This window comes from Rhinolophus sinicus, chromosome 2, assembly GCF_057876585.1.
Source record: "Rhinolophus sinicus isolate RSI-liver-muscle chromosome 2, RSI-T2T, whole genome shotgun sequence".
Lineage (NCBI taxonomy): Eukaryota > Metazoa > Chordata > Mammalia > Chiroptera > Rhinolophidae > Rhinolophus > Rhinolophus sinicus.
The window spans coordinates 62,309,591-62,328,060 of NC_142502.1; the positions used below are offsets into that span (position 1 = coordinate 62,309,591).

Below are 18,470 nucleotides of genomic sequence, written 5' to 3' on the forward strand. Positions count from 1 at the left end.
CTCATCTATAATGAATTGAGGCTAATAACAATACTTAGTTCTTGGTGCTGTTGTGATGGTTTGTAAAGTGCCGATAATACCAAATAATTGGTATTTAAAACAAGTCCTGTTGTGTTTTAGAAGAGAAATAAATTGCATCTAGTTAGGAACTAAAGATGTATAATAGAGGAGTTGGCATTCAATATGGAAAATTTATGTAGAAAGAGCATTTTGTTGGACATAGGCTGAGGGCATTCCAGGTAGGAAATAATGCTTGAAAATTAGATGTTTAACCATCTTCAGATTTAACTTAGCAATACTATTTATTTTCACCCCAAAGTTGGATAACTGAGAGCAGCATAATAGACTCTTGTGAGGTTTTAAAATAGCAATATGATTCATGGTATCAATTTACTTGGACCAGAATTATAGTTGTCATATCTGTTTTTCCAGTTAGTTAATTAAAACAGTCCTCTGTAGTTTCCTGTTTCTTCTGTATTTTCATTTGCAAGTTGTTTTTGTAAAATTCCAAATCCAAGAATAACTCAAAACTACCTAATTGTCTGGCTGTCAGATGTGAGCACTGAAGCTTTTGTTTTTCCTCTCTAAATGATACTCTTTGACCCACAAAATGTGGAAAATAGGAGTTTAGAAATATGGCACTAATTCATTTGAAACAAATCAGTGAAATTCAATCAATTTTATATTGAAGCTAAGAGGAAGATATGGCAGTTAATCATTAAAGTTAATAGCAAGAATCTTGGAAAAATGGCGTGTCTTTTCAGCTGTTAATTTTTTATAAAGGAATATGCATGCTCATTGTTAAAATTTTAGTAAGTCTGTACATTATAAAATAGAAAAATTCAATTATCCCAGAAGAGATTACATTTTAACATTTTGATGTACTTCCTTTTAGTCATTTTATTGTGCCTATGTTTATAGAACATGTATAATCAATATGTACATAGCTTGCATTGAATATATGCTGTGTGTCTGGGGTTCCATCATTTTCCTTCACTCTGAAGAATTGATTTTAGGATTTAAAAAAATTATTTTTATTCTTAAAAATTGAAATATACTAGCATACTATAAAATTCATCATTTTAGTGTACAATTCAGTGGTGTTTAGTATATTCGAAGGATTGTGCAACGATTACTGCTACCTAATTCCAGAGCATTTCATCACCTGGATGAACTCCGATAATTAGAAATGAGTCGGCTTTATCTGAAAGGATTTTAAGGAATGGGTTACCTTTGAGATGAGCTTTCAATGCCCACAGGTTTTCCAGAGAACAGTTAATTATCTCCTTTCATTGAAACCGTTCAAAGGTTCCTTGTTGCCCATAGCACTAAAGCCAAACTACTCAACATAATATTCTTTATATCCAGGCCATGCCAATGTCTTTAGCATCATCTTTGACTGTGAGCCCTTGAACCATAAGTTCCTCTTATACTGAGCTTTGACAATTTACCCCAAACCATCTTTTGTCTTACCTTCGTAATACCTTTTGTTCTGTCCACCATCCTGCTAGAAAGTGCCCACTGCATCTTTCAGGATTCAACTAAGGGCAATGCACCTTATCAAACCATTCTTTTACTCTTCAAGTAGAAATAACTGCTACTTCTTAACCTTGTATCTTATGTCCTTATTTGGCTGGCACAGTAGAGATACATACCTGTTGAATTAGTATAGCCATCAAATAGTAAACTAGTTAATAGCAATTAGTTTCAGTCTCAGAAATATTCTGGTTTAGACATTTAGGTCATTCTATCTATCTGGCCATCTGTTATTAATAGTATAATGCTTTGTTGGATTTATTTCCTTATATATTTTCCACTCTTTCTGGGACTTTGAGTTCCCTGAACATAGGCACTGTGTGTTTAATTTCTTTAGCACTTAGAGCTACTCCTAATACATAATTTGGGTTCAGGAGATACTGGATAGATAGGCAGAAGAGTGGATGCCCGGGGACTTCAACTAAAGGGAATGGAATATAGAAAAGTATAGAGGATAGAAAAATCACAAACATGCAGGAATTTTTTTGGGCGGAGTGAGTGGGAACCATAATGAAGGATTCAAGCTTCATATTTCTCCACAGTAATATTTAATACCAGAAGACAATGGAGCAATTTCTCACAAGCTCTTGAATGATATAAAGTTGATGTGCCTTGGTGTAGTTTTCTTCAGGTTTCTTATGCTTGGGGTTTCTTGAGTATCTTTTAAAGTTTTCATCAAAAGTAGAAAATTTTTTGCCATTATTTCTGCCATTCCCCCTTTTGGAGATATAAGTACTAATGCTCTTTTAATTAAAACAAACAAACTTTTTTCTCTCTGTGTTTCATTTTGGCTAGTTTCTGTTGCTATATCTTCAAATTCACTAATCTTTACTTCTGCAATGTCTAAATTGCTGTGCATCCCAACCACAGTATTTTTTCACCTCAGAAGTAGTTTTTACCTCTGGGAATTCATTTTCAGCCTCTGTGTGTGTGTGTGTGTGTGTGTGTGTGTATGTGTGTCTTCTATGTCTCTACTTAACTTTTGAATATGTGGAATACTGTTGTATAAGCCATCTTAGTGTTCTTTTTTAAAAAAAAATTTATTGGGGTGACAATTGTTAGTAAAATTACATAGATTTCAGGTGTACAATTCTGTATTACATCATCCATAAATCCCACTGTGTGTTCACCACCCAGAGTCAGTTCTCCTTCCATCACCATATATTTGATCCCCCTTACCCTCATCTCCCACCCCCAGCCCCCTTACCCTCTGGTTAACCTCTATGAGTTTTTGTTTCTCATTTGTTTGTCTTGTTCCTCTGTTGCTCCTGGCCCACATACCACATATCAGTGAAATCATACGGCTCCCTGCCCTTTCTGTCTGACTTATTTTGCTTAGCATCATACTCTCAGGATCCATCCATGTTGTCACAAATGTTCCCACATCATCCCCTCCCACTGCCGAATAGTATTCCATTGTGTATATACACCACAACTTCTTTATCCATTCATCTATCGAAGGACATTTTCGCCGTTTCCATGTCTTGGCCATCTTAGTGTTCTTGCCCAATAACTCTAACATATCTCTCACTTTGGGGCCTATATTGATTAATTTTTACCCTTTTTATGGGTTGTATATTTTTGCCTCTTCATATACCTGGTAATTTTTGATTAGATGCCAGGCATTTTGAATTTTACCATTTTGGGGTCTTGATATTTTTGTATTCCTATAAGTATTTGTGAGTTTTGTTCTGGGATGTAGTTAATTTATTTGGAACTAGTTTGTACCTTTTGAGTCTTGCTTTTGAGATTTGTTAGGTGGACTACAGCAGTCTTTAGGAATAATATTCTCCACTACTGAGACAAGATCCTTCTGAGTATTCATTACCCTGTGAATTATGAGATGGGAACAGGCATTATACACAATCTTGTGTCAGTGCTAGATATGGTTCCCTTTAAGACTTTTCCTTGCCAGGCCTTGAGTAGTTTCCTCACATGCATACTCTGTTGAATATTCAAAGGGGTCTATCGGTAGATATCTGGAGTTCTTTCCCTGGCTCGCTCTCTCTCTTTCTCTCTCTCTCTCTCTCTCTCTCTCTCTCTCTCGCTCTGGCTCTGGCTCTGTCTCTGTTTCTGTCTCTGTCTCTCTCTGTCTCATACTGTCCCCTAAGAGCTCTAGCATCATTGGTTTCCCTGGACAACCCGTTGTATTTTCTCAACTCATGGAGAAAGCTAGTTCCCCCTATCATCCCCCTGCCTGCATGAAGCCTGGAAACTCTCCTTGCAATAAACTGGGACAGTTATAGGGTTCATTTCCAGAACTTTTTTATCATGTAAAACTGAAACTCTATACCCATGAAACAGCTCCCCATGACCCCAAGCCCATGGCAACCATCATTCTACTTTCTATTTCTATGAATTTAACTACTTTTGATATCTCATATAAGGGAAATCATACAGTATTTGTCCTTTACTGACTTGATTATTTCACTTAGCATAATGTCCTCAAGGTTTATCCATGTTGTAACATTTGATAGATTTCTTTTCTTTTCAAGGCTGAATAATATTCCATTATACACACGCGGGCACGTGTGTATGTATAAAATGTCCAACAAATGAATGGATAAATAAAGGTGGCATATATATACATTAGGGTTGCTTCTACCTTTTAGCTATTGGAATAATGCTATAAACGTGGTTGTGCAAATATCTCTTCAAAACCTTGCTTTCAATACTTTTGGCTACATACCCATAGTGGGGTCACTGGATCATAAGATAGTTGTATTTTTAATTTTTTGAGGGAACTGCCATACTATTCTCCATAGTGGTTGTACCATTTTATAATCCCACCAACAGTGTACAATCCCACCAATTTTTTAAACTAAATTTGAAGCTTAGTTATTTTGTTTACTTACTTTTCTGTAGCCTAGTTCAGAGATGGCAGCTGTGGGGAAGGGGACATTGTGTTTAGTGGGTTATTGGAAAGAACTCTGCCTGGGCATCGGGTCTTTGTTAGACTCCCTGGCTTCTGTTCTCTTTTAAAAACTCTTGGTGAATGTTTTTCTTCAGCTAGTTGGGAACCATGTTTTATTCCAATAATGCTCAGACTATTTCTTCAGTTTAGCATGGAATCTGGGAGCCTTTACTTTAGGCAGAAAGAGTGTCCTGCTATTTTTATTACTCTACAAATGAGAAGAGGGGAAAAAAGAGGATGAGAATAACCAGAGTTTTTATCTGTATTTGAGTGTAATAGTGACAGTTATCAATAATTTGTCATTTTACAAGTAGAGCTTCTGGGGATTTAGTGGGCTTGGAGCTGAACCCTGCTGTGCCTTTTTGTTCCACCAGAATCGTGGTAGTTTTTGTGCTGTCAATTTTTAAAGCTTACTCATTTGTTTATTCCTTTTTACTTGTTTTACTTGCTGATGATAATTGTTTTTTAATGTTTAAAGAAAGATATGTTGTTGCTCATTTCATCAGGTATTTTGGGAGGGAAATTCTGTGATGTCTGCAATCTGAACCTGGAAGGCCACTTAATTTCCATCCACCAGTTTTGAAAAGAATAATTAATTGAAACTTATTATTGGCACCGCCTTGTGGCTCATAAAATTCTCAGATACAAGTATTAAAATATTTCATTAAACAGTTAAAACAATGAAAGTGAGAGTTAGATTCAAGACAATAATCATTAATATGTTTGTAGCTTAGCAAATACGTATTTGAGAAAGAAATTAATTGGTAATAGTTTCTTAAAACAACAAAATATACTTGTCCTAAATCAGTGTGTTTGTAATTCTAGATGGTTGTGTGTGGAACTTCTGTCATGAAATTAGATTAAAAAACCTGTTTAGTTTGGAAGACTATAAGGAAAGTATAGTAATTTTAGGTCAAACCTATTGTTAAGAATTAAAATTTTATAAAATACTGCATTATTTACCTGTAATCATTCTTTAGTCTTTTCTGTCAGTGCAGAATTTAAGTTCTTTTCATTTAATGGCTGTGATATATTCTTTCATCCTGTTCCCCTTAGATCAAAATAGACGGACATGGAACCACGTGGGTCATAAGGGGATTATATTTATTATAAGGGCACCATTTACACTTGTAGATTTTGTGATTAAAGTAATTGGTATATAACAAAATATAAAGCAATAATGATTTAACAAAATTATTTTTAAAATGTCCCTGATATTTGGAATTCAAAATTTGTAGTCTTCTTATCCCAATAGTTGCTTAGTAATTCAAACATAAAACAAAATATAGCATAGAAATTAAAATATAAAAAATATAAGGAGATATTGTCATATGACTTTATTTCAATACAGAATAAACTCGTGATGGGGATTTTTGGGGTGCTGACTATTGATTTGATCTGGGTATAAGTGTGTTCACTTTGAAATTTTATCAAGTTGTATAATTTATGTTTTATGTGCTTTCTGTGTATATGTTATATTTCAATCAAATTAAAGAAATTGCTGTTAAAGAATGAAGAAACTTATCTTCTTTTCTCTTTGAAGGAAATGATTATTGACAGAGTAAATGGACAAGCCGTTCCTCGATATTTGATTTATGACATAATTAAATTCAATGTAAGTATCTTCTATAATTTATAAAATAAAAATTGTCACTGAGATAATAGATGTTTTAACAAATAAAAAGTGTTGCTACCTTAGACATAGCAGGAAAGAAAAATTGTGATTCTTTCAAGTTACTTTTACATCTTTTCTTTCTCTTGTTGCCTAATATTTTGCACATTTGTCTTTAGATTCTTTAGGTACTTCAAGTGAGTAAAGAAAAACAGTTTAACTGGGATAAAACGAGATAATATATTGTAAAATGGAAATGTCTTGGTTTTAGTTATCCTGTATTTGATTTAAAAATGGAGTCCCCCAATTTTATTATTGTCTGTCACTTAAAAAAGAGAGAGAGGAAATTGATCATGAATGTTGAATGTATAACTTGGAGGCACAAATATGTTATTCTTGAGTACAGGCAGGAAACTTAAAAACAAAGTATAAAATTCCCTATTGTAAATCGGTATCAAAAAAGAGAAATTATATTCTCTATCCATTTCCTGTAGTTTTAGACTATCCAAGAATCTGTTTGTTAGTGTTTAATTGAATGTCAAAATTATTTAGGTAGTACAAGATGAATTCTGTAATGGAAGAAATTCAGTCGTGTACATCTATGAAAAGGTATAATCATTGCTCTAGAAATACATTATCCAGTTTGTATAATCATTTATTATTTCAAGCAGACTGAAAGCAATTAAGAATTCTGGAATTAAAAGTGTTACGTTGTAAGGTTTTGAAGATTTATAACAAACTTTTTAAAACCTTTTTTTTGAGGAGTATATATTTTAAATTGCAGTATTAATATTTAAGATTACATTAATCCATATCACTTAATGGCATTTTTTCCTGGAAATTTTCAATGCATATATCTCATTTTATTTTGTTGAATTTCTATATTTTAAACAGAATTTCAAATATAAGAAACTCAAGGTCAGAAACCATCAAGTTTGAATTTTGTTCTGTTTGTGACTACTGTATTCCTCAAAAGTGATACTTTCCAGAATTGACTTACTCTTATCACAGATCTTGGAATAATGTTCCTTGGCCCATAATGAGACATAAAGAGTGGGGACAGCCTTGTTTCTTTGTGAATGGGGAAGCACTGTCTCCTTTGCCTCTTTATACTGAGTTGTGCTGTGAAATGTGTGTAGTGCAGGTTTACTTCTTAGCCTGGGGACTTTGTCATAGACAGTAACCTTCCAATTCGTTAAAAAAATAGGAAAAATTTCAGTATACACCAAAGTACAGAGAATAATATAAAGAATACTTACGTACTGACCACCAGATTTGTTGAAGCTTAACTTTGTCATTTTTACTCCACTTTCTTTTTAATAAGAAATGATTACAGATTCAGTAGAGGTTTCTTGTGCACACCTCTATCATCCTATCCTTGACCCAGAAGTAACAACTTCTACCCTGAATTTGGTGTTTATTATCCCCACGAATGTTTTTAATACCTTGACTATCAATGTGTGTGTCTATAAGCTAGATACGGTGTTTTTTTTGCAAGGTTTCTAGTGATATAAATGTCATAATACCTACCGTGGTACCCAACATTTGCTCCACAATATTTTGTAGATTTATCTGTTAATATGTGTAGCTTTAGTTCATTCATTTTAATTACTGTTGATGATTACATTGTATAAATATATGGAATTTATCTTTTCTCTTCTTTTTTTTTTAAATTAAAATTTATTGGGGTGACAATGGTTAGTAAAGTTACATAGACTTAAAGTGTACAGTTCTGTAATACATCATCTATTTGTCACATTGTGTGTTCATCACCCAAAGGCAGTTCTCCTTCTATCACCATATATTTGACCATCTTTTTTCCTCTTGATGGACATTTGAATTTCCATAGTTTGTGCGTTGAACACTTTTATATGTTTTATTCTTGTGCACATGTGTTAAAGTTTCTCTAGGACGCTTCTCATTCTTGGGATATAATCATCTGGAAAGTGTTTTAAAAAGTCTTGTCCCTTATCCCTGCAACACGGAGATTTTCATTGTATTGGCAACTTCAGCTTTATCAGCTGCATTGCTAAATTCCTCTCAGAAGTAGTTATACCAGTTTACTACAGTTGGTATTATCAGATAACCGATTTTTTCCATTTGGATATGTGTGAAATGATATCTCGCTTTGTTTTAATTTGCTTTTCCCTGATTGCTAATGAAGTTAAGTATATTTCATACATTTTTACTCATTTGATTTTTTTCTTTAGTGACTTAATTGTAGATTCAAATAATTTTTTAATTTTCTCTTTGGTTGCCAACCTTTTTTTTCTGTTTAATGTGTAGGAATTCATTATCTTTTCTGTATTCTAATTATTTCCTGGTTATAAATGTGGCAAACAATATCTTTTCTAATTTAGTTTGCATTGATCCACAGAAGTTTTTCATTTAATGAAATCAAACTTATTAGAACTCAAAGTTTGTGTGTTTGTGTCTTTATTTAGGAAATTCATCCATATTTCGCTGTAAAATGATTAATCATTTTCATCTCTAGGTCTATAGTCATTCATTCAGTAAATATTTATTGAGTGCCTTTTGCCATACTTCATTGATTTTAAATATTTCTGATAGTAGGATATATTTATAATTAAAACACCAGATATTTAACTCTTTAATTTACTATGGAGGCTTCATTGATGATTAACCACTGATGATAAACTCTGTTTATTTTGAATCAGCAAATTAAGATCACTATTATAAAAAAAAATCACAGTTAAAAAATTTTCAATTCTTTAGTTTATTTTGTTCAGCAGGATTTTAATTGATCATCTTTTATATATCAAGTATTGTTCTAGGTATTGGGTATACAGATTAATAAGACATAATTTCTTGTCTTTAGGGAATTCATAATTTAGTGCACTGGCCTCCAAAGGCCACTTCCACAACACTTTATTGGGGTTTGAGAAGAAAACAGGAGAACTTCTGTTTATTTTTTACATATTTATTCAATTCTTATGTTTTATAACATACACAGTTGTATATGTCTGCAATTTATTAAAAGTTAATATACGTATATACATTTGTTAGGATACCATGTTTCCCCGAAAATAAGACCTAGCTGGACAATCAGCTCCAATGTGTCTTTTGGAGCAAAAATTAATATAACACCTGGTCTTATTTTACTATAATATAAGACCGGGTCTTATAGAATAGAATAGAATAGAATAGAATAGAATAGAATAGAATAGAATAGCAGGTCTTATATTAATTTTTGCTTCAAAAGACGCATTAGAACTGATTATTGGGCTAGGTCTTATTTTCGGGGAAACACGGTACGTGTTTGGATACAAAATAAAAATAAATTTGCAGACCATGAAGAAATAACAATAGTAATATCATAAGTATAACTACAAAGATATATGAGAGATATAGAAATATATGAGAAATAATGGAGAGGAGAGTATTCTAACTTACGCTGGGTATAGTTGAGTCATTGAAGTGTGGAATTTCCTACAGATAAAGTGACACAGTTTAATTTTGAAGGTCAGGAGCATTAGATGGTTGTCAGTGTATTTGATGTGTGGTGATACATGGGACATAGCAGAAAATGAGAATGGATTGGTGAGTAGGGGGCCAGTTTACTTGAATAAGGCATTTTAGCTTAGTTCTGTTTGTAATAGGAAACTATTGAAGGGTTTAGTTATGGTAATGATATGATCATACTTTTATTGTTTGAAAGATAACTCCAGTGGCAGCATGGATAGTGTTTTGAAGTGAGAAAGAACGCAAAGCAGGCTAATTAGTCAATACATATTGAGTGCTTCCTGTAGTCTATTCTGAATGATTCAACAACACCTATCTATCAAGAGCTTTCTTTATGACAGGCAGCATAGATTGGAAGGTAAACTTGCTTTCAATCTATTCTTGTTGTTTTAGTGAATTTATGTGTATTTTAAAGCGAAATGTATCTAGGAAGGAATGTAGACAAATTTATTTTTAACAGTTGTTAGACTTTCGTTCTTTCTTAAAATTAAGGGCTTGTTTGTCCCACTTGACTTTTACAGGGGTCTGAATTAATCTAACAGGCCTAATAAACCTAGTATTTTAGATTACACATGGATTGTGTGGTCATTCACTAGCATTTCCTCAATAAATACCCTTCACAAACAATTATAGGCCTGAATGTAAAGGGAGCATATTCTACCTCATACCTAGCGCTTGCTTACTTTCTCTTGCTCCTTTTTCTTTGCTGAATATCAAAATTATCATCCTTTCAAAGTTCAGAAAAAGTCATCTTCAAGGCATATTTATTGTTCACAGCTTAAGCGAGTGCTGTCACCCCTTTGTGAACATTAACTTGGGTGAATGTTAGGTTGAGTAATATAGATTTGAGAAGAGGAAGAAGACAGAAAAGATGGGAAAAATGCATTGACGGGTGTACAATTGCCGAGTAAAGAAGAGTGGTACTTGATATACCATTGAGGTGATGCTGCTAATCTGGACACTTACTGTCACCCACATGATGTGTTAAACAATATTTGTATGTACCGTTAGGCTCGGGCAAGTCCCTTTCCTCAACTCATACCAAAGCATACGTGCACTTTTTATTCCGTGGTTTAAACCATACGAGTATATACTATGTACCATGTAGTATATATACTGTATGTGCACATATGGGGGGAAGAGAACTTGCTTTATAACTGTATAATTGAATATATTATGTAAACTGTGTTCTATATTAGTTTTCAGAGTTGAGCATGTGTTTGTCTAATAAATACCTTCTACTTATTGATGCCTGTAAAGTGGTAGCACTTTAAACAAAAAAAAATAGTCGGTGATACTGCTTAATTTGATGTATTGTTTGCTTATTTGCTAATACTTTCATGAATTGTGTGGATTTTAGTTTTCATACAGGTTTTACTAATTCATATACTTTTATTCATATAAGTGATAAAAATTATTAGTATAGTCATACTTTAATTCAGATGTGAAAATTTTGGATCAATTTTTATTAGAGTAGATTTATACCACTTTCCCATACTATTTTATGCATTTATAATTTTAAAATAAATAACTGTGTATTTGTATGTTTAAGTATGCTTCTATCATTAGTCAAATTAATTTTCAGGGCTAGCGTGTACGGTGCATTGGGCTGCTCCAAAGGATGCTGTTTACACAGACGTCTGTACAACGTGACAGCCTTGATAATTATGCTGAAAAAATAGTCTTTAGAGTTGAAAATTAAATAATTGTCTCATTTAATTCAGGCACAACCAGTTGGAGATTGTGATTTTAATATTCGTCTGCAGTGTATAGAACGAGAAATAATAAATCCTCGTCATGAAAAAATGAAGACTGGGCTCATTGACAAAACACAGGAACCGTTTAGTGTCAGAAATAAGCCATTTTTTGACATTTATACTTCAAGAAAGGTAACATTTTCTAATTAATACTTATAATGTATCCTAATTCAGCTTGTAAAAGGAACATAAATGACATTTTCCTGCCAAATTGTCTTGAGTTTTTCCAGCAATTACTTGAATATAGTACGTTTGTTTATAATATAGTATTGTTTTGGACAAATGTACAATTAACCAAGTCTCCGCCTCCTTAGTAAGGTTCTCTCTCAGTGATGGAAACTTAAGCTAGGTTCCTTCCTTGTTTCTCATAATAGTTTTTGATTCATGGCTGTTGGTCTGTATTATGTTTTTAAAAAGGCTGTAAGCACTTTAGAGTTATATAAGAATGAAAATAACATGTTAGGCCTTCTGAAAGTACACAGTATTTAGTACACAGTCTTATTTTAAAAATTCGTTTACATAAATATGTATATACATACACACATGAAAGGTTTTCTTTTATTATTGATTTTTGTTGTTTGAATACTTAAAATGCATCATAGTAAATATTCTGGGACTGTTGTTTTTTCACTTAACAGTGTGGATGGAAAAATTTCCATGTCAATGCATAGAGATTTGCCACATTATTTTTTAGATGCTGCACAGTATTTGACAGTAAAGATGCACCATGGAATTATTATTTTTGGGAGGAGGGATGGTTATGATAGAATAATAATAGATATCGCAACATATGCAATTATATGTTTTAAGCTCTTTTCTAATATAACCTCACATATTAGGTGATGTAAGTTTTTGTTGTATTTTGCCTGCTTCTACTCATGTCCACTCAATTTTGTATTCGCCCTTAGATATAGTATTAGCAGTAATCTCAGCTCTAATGCAGGCCTTTTTCTTAACAAATGTAAAGTTAACCATTCTGTCATTAATATTTTGCATAATACCTATGTGGCATGGAACTGTTGGTTGACTTCTGCTGCCCTGATCTTCCCACAATTCACTGCTTGCCTTTTGTGTCTGTTTTGGCAGCTGGCATATTATATAGGGGTGCCTACAAGAGCCTGTGCTCCTCTGTGCCCTGCCCAGTTGGTAGGGTAAGGATAACATTGATACTTAACGTGGGCCACACCCTTGGTGGAAATCTGCTTATTGGAGCTATGTAGTCTTACAGAAATATTTTCTAAATTATAAGGACAGTGTAAAAGTTGGGCAGAAGCCAACTTGTTTCAGTTTGCATTCGTTTTAAAAAAAAACTAATTTGACAGCTTGTGCTGTCATAATTCAAAGTTCAGCATTTAAGAAAATATGTCTTAGTATAGTTTCATTAGTCTCAATCAGGGCTGCTTAGAAATATTTGGCAGTGGATGACTGTGAGAACTGTTCTTTAGGGATCTGAAGAAGTTATGTTGAACAACTTTTAATGTAGTTTTTCACTAGGAAAACATGATGCTCTAACTTTTTTTTTTAATACTTAGCTTATATAACCCCTTTTTAAAATCATAGGATATATTTTTAAAGCAGTTCTCATATTTGGAATTTTAATTATTAGCCTTCTCTTCAGCCCTTTTCAGTTCTTACTGTTATTTTTTGTTCGCAGTTTCTCTTAAAATTGTTTTTGGTTGTGGAATACAGAAAGAAAGTTGCAGAAGGAAAGTTGCAGCAGAGTTGGTCGAAAGGGGAAGACTAGTAACACCAGATATAGGGTAATAGCTGGCAGGTTATTGCTCTAGAGATTCTTATTATTTTTATCTTTGCTAATGGGAATGATAAAATAGTGATATTATGAATGATAAAACATTTGTCAGCGAAGTATAGATCATTTTTATGAGAAAAGCTAGTTTTTATGTGGTTTTAAACAAAATTTATAACTATAGAAAAATACATACTTTTTTGTAGAAAATAATAGAATTTCATTTCTCTATAAGATCTTGAAGATAACTTGATTTTAGGACTTTATTAGTGTAGCTCTATTAACAACCTCTTCATTTTGCCTAATTTGATCCATCAAATACAGGGCAGGGATAATGCGTTGTTCAGTTTTTTAACTTGATATACATAGTTAGAATACAGCGTCCAAAACAGTAATAACAAGTAACATTTTCTCAAATTACAATGTTATTTGTATTTCCAGTTTGAAAGCCAATTAGAAAAGAATTCTTTGAATAGATTAAATATGGTTAACAAAAATTTTAAAGTCACATAGCAAGTAGTTTCTCAGAAAGTTTCCTATTCATTTTATCATCTTCTCAGAAGAGTAGCCATTACTGTTAGTATTTGGTATATCCATCAGAATTTCTTTATGCGTGTACAAGCAAATACATTTAGCATCTTACCACCCTTATCACACTTAAGAAGTGATTCTTAACACACTGTTCTATACATTTATTTATTTATTTATTTATTTACTTACTTACTTGCTTACTTATGTATTGCATCCCCTGGCTCCAGTAGTGGTACATAGAGATCACCTTCATTCTTTTTTTAAATAGATGCACAGATTTCCATTTTCTCAGTGTACCATAATTTAACTATTTCATAGTTGTAGACATTTGTGTTGTTGTTAACATCTTGATAAGTTTTTGTTCGTTTGTTTTGCATGTGGGTATCTAATTGATTCTGTACCAATTATTGAAGACACTATCCTTTTTTCATTGAATTTCTTCTGTAACTTTATAAAAAAATAGATGTCATGTACGTCTGGGTCTACTGATAGACTGTTCTGTTCTCTTGATCTGTTTGTCTGTCTATGCAAGTACCACACTGTCTTGATTACTTAACTTTATAATAAATCTTGGAATCAGAATTAATCTTCCAACTTTATACTTCTTTTTTGGAGTTGTTTTGGCTATTTTAGTCCTTTGCGTTTTCATATGAGTTTTAGAATCAGCTGCCAATTTCTACAAAAAAGCCTGCTGGGATTTGGGTTGGGGTTGCATTGAAGATGTAGGTCAAATTAGGTGGAGAATTGACATCCTAACAATTTCGCATTTTCCAGTTAATCAACCTGGTAGGTCTCCTTTTTTTCCCATTATTTTTCTCCCAGAAATTTTTGTAGTTTGAAGTATTAGGTTTTACTCATGTGATTTTTTCCATGTTTATTTTATACTGTATGATACTATTATCAATAGCATTTAAATTTTTTTAAAATCTCTAATTCTTAGTATCATAGGGATACATTGATTTTCTGTATATTGATCTTTTATCTTGCCAAACTCATTTATTATTCTTACAGCTTTTTGTAGATTCCATCAGATTTTTTTACATAGATAGTTGTGTCATTTTTTTAAACAAAGGGCACTTTTAGTTTTTCCTTTCCAATCTGAATTCCTTTTCTTTTTCTTGCCTTATTGTAGGGGCTAGAACTTCTCATTTAATGTTGAATAGAAGTAGTGAGAGTGAACAGCCTTGTTTGTTTCTCATTTTTGGGCAGGAAAATTTGTTTTTAACTATTAAGTATGATGTTAGCTGTAGGAATTTAGCATATTTTTTAAATACATATGAGTTTTTAAACTTGAAAGCTGTTGATTTGGATTTATACTAACTTTATACAACTTTCTTGCTGCGTTTTGGTATCTGTGCTGACTTTGCAGTTGATTCTCTTCCTTTTTCTAGGTATTCAGTTGTACTAAATGTATATAGACATAGCTTAACTCTTAGATTTTTCATACATTAATTTTTCTCTCATCTAATTCAGTCGCACACAAGTACAATTTTAAGTTGTAGTAATAGTTGTAGGGATCCTTGTCTTGTTCCTGATTTGATTGCTTCTGTGTTTCTTCAAAGTATAATATGTTGTCTTTTGAGTCTGAAATCTATTTTAGCAGGTTAAACAAGTGTCTGGTTCTGTTTTACTGAGTCGTTTTACTTTTAATCAGGAATAGTTGTTCAACGTTGTCAAATGGCTTTTTATCTACTATAGATATAATACTATTATTTTTTTCTGTTTAGATCTGTTCATTTCACGAATTATATGAAAATATGTCCCAACGCTGAAGCTTTCTTGTGTACCTGGGATAAGCCCTACTTAGTCTTAATGTTATTATTATTATTATTTAGAGCAGTTTTAGGTTCACAATAAAGTTGTAAGGAAGGCACAAAGACTTTCCATATACCCCCTGGCACCACGTGTACAGCCTCCCCCATTATCATCACTCACCACAGTGGTACTTTTGCTACCACGGCTGAACCTGCACTGACACATTATCATCACGCAAAGTGCATGGTTTATGTTAGGGTTCACTCTTGGTGGTGTACATTCTGTGAGTTTGGACAAATGTCTAATGACATTCATCATCATAATATCATACAGTGTATTTTCACTGTCCTAAAAATCTTCTGCTCTGCCTGTGCATCCCTCCTCCCGCCCGTGCCCCCTGGCAACCACTGATCTTTTTACTGTCTTTTTAGTTTGCTTTTTCCAGAATGTCATGTAGTTGGAATCACATACTGTGTAGCCTTTTAAGATTGACATCTTTCTCTTCGTAATTTGCTTTTAAATTTCTCCATGTCTTTTCATGGCTTGATAGCTCATTTCTGTTTTGCACTGAATAATATTCTGTTGTCTGGATGTACCACAGTTTATTTATTCATTCACCTACTGAGGGACATCTTGATTACTTTCAAGTTTTGGCAATTATAAATAATGCTTCTATAAACACCCATGTGCAGGTTTTTTGTGGACATAAGTTTTCAGTTCCTTTGGGTTGAAATTACTAGATCAGATGGTAAGAGTATGTTTAGCTTTGTAAGAAACTGCCAAACCGTCTTCCAGAGTTGTGTATTGTTTTGCTTCCCCACCAGCAATGAATAAGAGTTCCTGTTGTTCCACGTCTTTGTCAGCATTTGGTGGTGTCATTGTTCTGGGTTTTGGCCAATCTAATAGGTGTATAATGGTATCTCATTGTTTTTGAAATTTACAATTTCCTAATGGTATATGATATGGAACATTTCTATATGCTTGTTTTCCATCTGTATATCTTCTTTGGTCAAGTATCTGTTAAGGTCTTTGGCCCATTTTTTAATTGAAATATTTATTTTGTTATTGTTGAGTTTTAAGATTTTTCTTATATTTTGGCTAACACTCCTTTATCAGATGTGTTTTTTGCAAATATTTCTCCCAGTGTATGGCTTAGCGTCTCTTTCCCTTGACATTGTCTTTTGCAGAGCAGAAGTTTTTAATTTTAATGAAGTCCAGATTATCAATTATTTCTTTCATGGATCATGTCTTAGGTATTATATCTAAAAAGGCATCACCATACCCAAGATCATCTAAGTTTTCTCCTATGTTATTTTCTAGGAGATTTATAGTTTTGTGTTTTACATTTAGATTTCTGATCTATTTTGAATTAATTTGTGTCAAGGGTGTAAGGTTTGTGTTTTGGATTCGTTTTTTGGCATGTGATATCCAGTTGTTCCAGCACCATTTGTTGAAAATTTATTTTTGTTCCATTCTATTGCCTTTGCCCCTTTGTCAAAGATTACTTGACTGTATTTGGGTGAGTCTATTTTTTTTTAATTAAAGTTTATTGGGGTGACAGTTGTTAGTAAAGTTACATAGATTTCAGGTGTCCAATTCTGTAATACATCCTCTATATATCACATTGTGTGTACACCACCCAGAGTCAGTTCTCCTTCCATCACCATATATTGGATCCCCTTTACCTTCATCTATCACTCCCCTCCTTCCTTACCCTCTGGTAACCACTAAACTATTATCTGTGTCTATGAGTTTTTGTTTCTTCATCTGTTTGTCTTGTTCGTTTGTTATTTTCAGTTTTATATACCACACATCAGTGAAGTCATACGGTTCTCGACTTTTTCTGTATGACTTATTTCGCTTAGCATAATAATCTCAAGGTCTATCCATGTTGTCACAAATGATACTATTTAAACTTTTCTTATGGCTGAATAGTATTCCATTGTGTATATATACCATATTTTCTTTATTCAATCATCTATCAAAGGACACTTTGGTTGTTTCCATGTCTTGGCCACTGTAAATAAAGCTGCAATGAACATCAGAGGACATTTATGTTTACAGATAAGTAACACCTCCAATAAGGGGCTAATATCCAAAATATATAAGGAACTCATACAACACAAAAACAAAAAATAAACAATCCAATTAAAAAATGGGCAGAGGACCTGAAGAGACATTTCTCCAAAGCAGACATACAAATGGCCAATAGACATATGAAAAAATGTTCATCACTAATCATCAGAGAAATGCAAATAAAAAGCACAATGAGATATCACCTCAACACAGTTAGAATGGCTATCATCAACAAGACAAATAGTAACAAGCGTTGGAGAGGCTGTGGAGAAAAAGGAACCCTCGTATACTGTTGGTGGGAATGCAGACTGGTGCAGCCGCTATGGAAGGCATTGTGGAGGTTCCTCAAAAAATTAAGAATAGAATTACCATATGACCCAATAATCCCTCTCCTGGCTATCTACCCCAAAAATCTGAAAATATTTGTGTGAGTCTGTTTCTAGGTTTTCTATTTTGTTCCATTGATCTGTTTGTCTATTCTTTTGCCAATACCATATTGTCTTGATTGCTGTAACTTTATAGTAAGTCCTAAAATCAGGGAGTGTTAGTTCTTCAATATTGTTTTGGCTGTTCTGGGTCTTTTGCCTTTCTGTATGAACTTTAGAATCACTTTGTCGATATCCATAAAATAACTTACTAGGATTTTGACTGGGATTGCATTGAATCTATAGATCAAGTTGGGAAGAACTGACATTTTGACAACATGGAGTTTTCCTATCTATGAACATAGACTATCTCTCCATAATATACTAGTTTTTAAAAATGTACTGCCTGTTTTTTTTTCTAAAATTTTATTTAGGATTTTTACATTAATGTTCATAAATAGTTTTGTTCTTTAACTCTTTGGAAACTTTTACATCAATATTATACTGGCTTCATAAAAATAATTTAGGATTTTCTTATTTTTCTGTGTTCTAGAGTAGTTTAATGACATTGGAATTATCTAGTCTTTATAGGTGTTGTGAAATTCTCCCATGAAACTATTTGGCCCTAGTGCTTTGGGATTGGGTTAACAGATTTTAGATATCCTCCATGTCTTCTATGGAAATTGGCATTTTA

General features: G+C 32.9%; 1 protein-coding gene across 2 annotated transcripts in view; it reads left to right on the forward strand.

Annotated features, from left to right (window-relative positions):
• Nucleotides 1-18,470, forward strand: part of RNGTT (RNA guanylyltransferase and 5'-phosphatase) — a 241,250-nt gene that overhangs the window by 72,831 nt on the left and 149,949 nt on the right. For both annotated transcript variants that reach the window (XM_019743290.3, XM_019743291.3), the window contains exons 10-11: nucleotides 5,994-6,065; nucleotides 11,270-11,434. In XM_019743290.3, the coding sequence (XP_019598849.2) occupies nucleotides 5,994-6,065; nucleotides 11,270-11,434 (237 nt within the window). The remainder of the gene's footprint in view (nucleotides 1-5,993; nucleotides 6,066-11,269; nucleotides 11,435-18,470) is intronic.